Raw genomic sequence first — 7,025 nt, forward strand, 5'->3', positions numbered from 1 at the left:
GAGAATGCAACTTTTTAAAAAAAGGGTTTTGTGGTTTACATATGAAAGAAGTGAAACTATCACTGTATTCTAACAGATGAAAGGCTTAACAGACAATCAATTTTTCAATGTATAATTTCAGTTACATCACATTGCAAATTTTTGCTATAAATTCTGTGTTACGATCGAGCCCTCCACAATCACCTGATGAAGGAGCGTCGCTCCGAAAGCTAGTGTGCTTCCAATTAAACCTGTTGGACTATAACCTGGTGTTGTGTGATTTTTAACTTTGTACACCCCAGTCTAACACCGGCATCTCCGAATCATGACTACATTGAACATAGGTTTCCTGTTTCCATCTGCAATAAAAGAAGTCCATATCAAAGAGGATATCAGGTGGATGTGCAATTGTGTCATTTGTTCCATTGTCTGGCCAATGTTTAAATCAGGCCCTTTATATTTTAATATATCTAGAATGTTTTGCTACACAAAATTGTAAAATAACTAAGATGGATCGTTGAACATACTGTATAAAGTTACGTTCACCGTCTGCTTTTTCAACCATCAATTCACTCCATGAGCAGCTTTACTTCCGTTATTTTATGTTGCCCTCTTATTTCTGTTATTGAAGTGGGATTGTCTCTAATAGTCATTCATCAAAGTCAACCTGCTACTGTCTTGTCTCATGTCAAATTGCTCATTGAGTCACTAAGAAATAGACTCAGACCAACTGATTCATTCCTCAATGTATTCATTCCAACAATTTATTCAGACCTGGTCTATACTCTTCTTGTATTCAATGTAAAGTAATTAAATGACACATATATGACAATGAGAATAGTGAAATCAAGAAAAACTATTCATGTTAAGTTTAAAGGTGAAGACAGCAGGCTCAAGTTATAATAGACCACATTATAAGAGCACTAGGCTAATAATTTGGCAATGATGCATCAGTGAAATTCCTACAAATATAATGGAATGCAACCTGATTTTACAAAATAAATATTTGCTCCTGAATGAAAATAATGTTGTTGTATGGTCACAAGTAGTGTTTTTATATGGCGTATTATTATGGTCACCGAATTTATGGAGGAAGTATGAAGCAATTTCCTTCAATGTGCACATTCCATAGCAGGGGAACTAAGTTTTGTTTTTGTTCTTCTCAAAGTACATTAGTTGAGTGTTCAATGAATACTCTGGAGATGAAATGTCTTCTTGTCTTGCCCCTACTTTGATTGCTTTGTAATGAGACCAGAAAACATTGATCTGTTTCTGTGACGTAGATGTGCTGACATCGATTCCTATGCCCTGTATTGCTCCAGTGTGTTTGCTCCACTTATTTCTGTACAAATTGACATCAGCTGGAGATCAGAGAGGAGCTTTTTGCATGATTGTTTGGAAATAGAACAAATTGGAAAGCAAGTTCATAGGTACGTCAATCGTTTTCTGTTAGCTCATATTTGATGAGCAAAACAGGTTGGGGTAGAATTGACACGGATGTGGACTTTGGATACCCATGCAACCAAATGCTGACAGCTATCTGATGCTGATCCAATTCAGCTTGAGAATCAGGCCTCACCATTGTTCAGTCAGCAGCTTGTAGCACAATAAATGCTACAACAAATGTAGCACAATAAATTCCTGAAGAAGGGCTTATGCCAGAAACGTCGATTCTCCTGCTCCTTTGATGCTGCCTGACCTGCTGCGCTTTTCCAGCAACACACTTTTAAGCACAATAAATGTACCACATAATATCAGAGATGCCCATGGGCTATGGACTGAGTCTGATTGCACGTCAATTGCATGCTACCCTACTGTATCCTGCATTGAAGAATGTTTGTATGTTATGATGAAACAACAATCCCCTGTAGGAGTCTGGTCACTAGCGATAGAATGCAATGTAGTAGAGTTTATTAGAAACTGTCTTGCTTGTCCACTCTTTAAATAAAATCTGTTAAACCAGATCCTGCACCTTTATCGACAACTCAATGTCTATCAAAACCATAGCAACAACTCGAAGGTGAATCCTTTGAAGAAGTACAAGCAAATTCCATAACCATCATCTCAATCATTGACATTCTAGACAGGTGGTTTACAAAATGAGGACTGTTGTAGACTGCCACTACAGGCAATAGGCTGCATTTACTCTAATTCAGTACATAGAGTTCCAAGCAAGCTACAGAATTCATTACTATATAACAATATGACGCAACCTACAATTGAGTTGAAAAATTCATAAGGTCACAGAGGATACTCTAAGTTGGAGGATAAACATTTGAACAACCTATTCATATCTTAATACTTTACACATATTGATTCACCTCATACTTGGTTGAGTTTGCAAACATATCAGTCAAAAGTATGATAGGTCATAGGTTATACATACCACAGACCATTCTCAAGTTGTCACCACCATCCAAGAAGATTGAGTAACAGCAGAAAAGAATGGCAAAGCAACATGATAAAGCAAAAGTGTTACTTTGTGGTGTCCAACACATAAATCACAACTAACTGATCAATCATGGAGATTCTGATGGTAGATTGCACCATGCACCCACACTCCCTCACCATGTGCACATCAAATGTCATAAAGCTACAAGATCTCTACTTCTGGAAACCATGTAACTAGAGAAAGTTTGGTCCTGATGTACTCTCATTGCTGAGTAAAGTAAATTATGTGGTGACATTGCAAGCAACTGAATAAGAAATATACTAGGAACTGATGTGTGGAGTCAGTTTGTTACAGTACCAGAGAAATACAAGGCTATTCAGCCTATTATGTCCATGCGGACTCTTTGTAAGAGTATCTCAGTTGGTCATGCTCCTTTGATTGTTCTGTGTAGATCAGCAGGTTTTTCTTTACACCACCTGTTTAATCATTAGGTTTATCCAATTGAAGAAGAATTGCAGAGAACCCTAGCATGCCCCACATTCAATATCTGAGCAACAGAAACCAGTCAGAGGCCTCAGAAACAATCTGGCTCTACAGAAATATCTGCCTGAAACCAACAAACCTTCCTTAGCTCCATCAAGTCCATAACAATACAACTTGTTCTGCTGCATCCTCAAACTGGCCTTTAGATTAATTATCCCTCATTTATAATTTCTTCTTTGATCTTATCAAGTAAATAGATTTTACCATTGTACAGGATTCAGTAAGGGCTTTAAAATTAATTTAACTGCATCTCTCAAAACAAAAATCTCTAAACAGCTATTGCTGCAAAAATTGAAGACATCGCTTGTCCAATTCTTCTTTAGTGAACTGACACCTTCTATTTTAAAGCTTTATTTCTCTGACTTTATTAAAACAAACATGAGTAATCCACAGAAATATCAATTCTTTAGGTGAGCTGGCATTGTCTAAAACTTACTACTTTAAATACCTTTGCTTTACAGCTTTAATCTTTAATAAGTAAAAATTAACTCTAAACTATTAACATTAACCATGAACTAGATATTTAAAACAACTTTCTATTCTTTGACATGTAAACATATCTTAGTACATTTCAATCAACTTTGCACAAAATCATATCTTCCAGATATTTTCAGCCTCAACTGAGTCATTACATAAACAAAATAGAAGTACCCACACATTATTGTGTTTTCTTCATGATTTAATGCGGCTAAGAATGGCTTTAAGACAGAGGGATCCTACAAGTAAAATTTATATTTTTAATTAAGTCCTTGAATTTATATTTAAATAATTTAAATTTTTGATACTCATGCATATGTCCATTCCTGAGAATTAAGGGGGAGCAATTAATCTCACATTAATGATGAAGAATTGGCCTTCAAAAAGTGTTTTAACTGAATTGATCTACCTATTCTACCAATTAAAAGAGTGCTATAAAAGTCCTATAATTTACAACATGATACTGACCTGTATTTCATGGGTTAACGCTAGTTCCACCATCTGACTGAATGACTGGCTAAATGATGTTAGGGTATCAACAATCTCAGTTTTCACAGAGGAAACTGTTGCTTCATCTTCATCATGCATACAGCTGTAGGGAAAGAACATGCAAAAGGTTAAATCACAATAATGGTACAAATGAAATTAACTTTTGGGAATAATCTTCAATATATCAGGAAGAATTACAAAAACTGTTTTAATAATACAAATATCACAATAATATTCTGGTACCAATGTTCACATTATTACAACAAAATCAACTCTACATATAGAATCTTACAGGAGACTGAATAATGTAGAATAGGCACCGTCAGTCCAAAGCTGCATGATTCCTGACATTTGCCCTGGACATGGCCAACATAGGGAAATTGGTGACCTACTATGTGGGTAAGGTCCTGGATGTCTTGTAGGACAGGGTAGTGCTAAGATAGGATTACCTCTTGTCCCAGGACCAATAGTGGAGGCCACACAACATATCATGCCAGTCTGGTACAAAGTTGACAACTGGGGTAAAGCAGCTAGAGAAATGTACAGTGCTGTAGAAAGATGGCTATGTAAGTGGAACTCTTCTTTCTAACACCACAAAGTCACTCAATCTATGTTACTGTAGTTACCTCCCACCAAGGTTCATGCACTACTACTCTCATAATTGCCTCTAACATCTTTCCCACTCTCCCTCACCCACGACAACCCAAATGCCCTCTGTGCTGCCTTTTCATTCAGTACACTTCCCCATTTGACCCAATAGTAAGAACTGTGCCACTCTTACGACTGGATGTGGCACCATTATTCAAGAAAAGAACAAGAGGTAAACCAGAAAACTGCAGACAATCTACCACAGTGGTAGAGAAATTATTGAAGGGACAGAATTAATCTGCATTTGGAGAGGCAGGCATTAATCCAGTTAACATGGTTTTGTTAGGGAAAGGTCAAGTCTGGAAATGTGTTGCTGGAAAAGCGCAGCAGGTCAGGCAGCATCCAGGGAACAGGAGAATCGACGTTTCGGGCATAAGCCCTTCTTCAGGAAAGAAGGGCTTATGCCCGAAACGTCGATTCTCCTGTTCCCTGGATGCTGTCTGACCTGCTGCGCTTTTCCAGCAACACATTTCCAGCTCTGATCTCCAGCATCTGCAGACCTCACTTTCTCCTCAAAGGTCAAGTCTGACCAACTTGACTGAATATTTCAAAGAGGTGACTAGGTGTGTAGATGAGGGTAATGCATTCAACGTAATCTACTCAAGCTTCAGGAGGCCTTTTAATAAGATGCCACATGGGATCCTGGTCTCCAAGAAAAATTGGCTAATTTATTGCAGAACAGGCTGAGTGGCAGGAAATAGGGGGTGATGGATTTGGTGGCGGGAGATTGCTTTTGTGACTGGAAGCCTATTTGTAGTAGAGTTTTGTAGGGATCAGTATTGGTACCCTTGTTGTTTGTGATACATATATACAGTGCCCTCACATTACAGGAGCATTTTGATTGGTTGGCTAGATTGTCTGATTAGTGGCAAATGTGATTCAATCCAAATAATCGTCATGATTTGGAGATGGCAGTATTGGACTGGGGTGTACAAAATTAAAAAATCGCACAACACCAGGTTATAGTCCAACAGGTTTAATTGGAAGCATTAGCTTTCAGAGCGCTGCTCCTTCATCAGGTGGTTGTGGACCTGATGAACCACCTGATAAAGAAGCAGTGCTCTGAACGCTAGTGCTTCCAATTAGACCTGTTGGACTATAACCTGGTGTTGTGTGATTTTTAACTTTGTGCAATCCAGATAAATGTGAGGTGATGGATTTGGATAGGACAAAAAGGCAAGGGATTATATAATGAGTGGTAGATCCTTGAAAAATACCAAGGAACAGAGGGACCTTGGTGTGCATGTCCACCAGTCCCTTAAGGAAATGGGACAGATAGATAATGTGGCTAAAAAGGCAATTGGGAAAAGTGCCTTTATTAGTTAAGGCATTGAGTTAAAGAACAGAGAGATTTAAATAGAACTGTACCAAATGTTGATTAGGCCACACCTATAGTATCGTACATGTGTCTAGAATCACATTATAGGTGGCATGTGATTGCACTGGAGAGGGTACAAAAGAGATTTCCCAGGATTTGCATGGGCTGCAAAGTTTCAGTTGCGAAGAAAGTTTGGATAAACTAGGGTCATTTTCCTTGGAGCAGTGGAAACTGAAGGGGAACGTGATTGAAATATAGAAAATTATAAAGGGCATTGATAGGGTAGACAGGAAGAATTTCCCCTTGATGGAGGAATCAATGACTAAGGGGCATAGTCATAAGGTAAAAAAGGAAGGTAAAGCTGCCATAGTCTTACCAGGCCATAGGGCTGCTCTCTCATTAGAGAGAGATGATGGTGATGGTTTAACTTGAGAGTCACCACACTGCAGGTAATGGGAGAGGCTGCTAAGCAGAGTCCTTCAGGGTAATCTCAGCTGGTGTGAGAATTGAACCCATACTGCTGATGTCACTCTTTATCAAAAAAACAATGTTCAGCCAACTCAGCTAACTGACTCCCATTTCTGATAAAGGGCAGGTGGTTTAAAGAGGATGAGAGGAATTGGAACTCACTGCCGGTAAGAGTGATAATTACTTTGATCAGAGAAGTTTTTGCTATGACAGGGTAGCATCCAGATTGATTGTAATCCTGGAGTTCCGGTAAGAGGTGAATAAATATAGGAGAGAAGGCAAAATCGGATGTAATGGTGTTACAGTTAAATAAAGGTAATTATGAGGGCATGAGGGAGGAACTGACGAAAATCGACTGGAAGCAGAGACTAGCAGGGAAGACAGTAGAGCAAAAATGGCAGGAGTTTGTGGGTAAAACTGAGGACACTGTACAGAGGTTCATCCCCAAGAAGAGAAAGATTATCCAGGGAGGGATTGGACAGCCATGGCTGACAAAGGAAGTCAGGAAATGTATCAAAGAAAAAGAGAGATCCTATAAAGTGGCCAACAGCACTGGGAAATCAGAAGATTGGGAAGGCTACAAAAACAAACAGAGGATAACAAAGAGAGAAATAAGGAAGGAGAGGATCAAATATGAAGGTCGGCTAGCCAGTAATATTAGAAATGATAGTAAAAGTTTCTTTCAATACATAAGAAACAAACGACAGGCAA

At 38.5% G+C, this 7,025-nt stretch overlaps 1 protein-coding gene across 1 annotated transcript in view; it reads right to left on the reverse strand.

Annotated features, from left to right (window-relative positions):
- LOC122558091 (protein inscuteable homolog) overlaps positions 1-7,025 on the reverse strand; it is a 210,670-nt gene that overhangs the window by 183,443 nt on the left and 20,202 nt on the right. Inside the window, exon 4 of the mRNA XM_043706410.1 lies at positions 3,860-3,983. Within this exon, the coding sequence (XP_043562345.1) occupies positions 3,860-3,983 (124 nt within the window). The remainder of the gene's footprint in view (positions 1-3,859; positions 3,984-7,025) is intronic.

Source organism: Chiloscyllium plagiosum, chromosome 16, assembly GCF_004010195.1.
Source record: "Chiloscyllium plagiosum isolate BGI_BamShark_2017 chromosome 16, ASM401019v2, whole genome shotgun sequence".
Lineage (NCBI taxonomy): Eukaryota > Metazoa > Chordata > Chondrichthyes > Orectolobiformes > Hemiscylliidae > Chiloscyllium > Chiloscyllium plagiosum.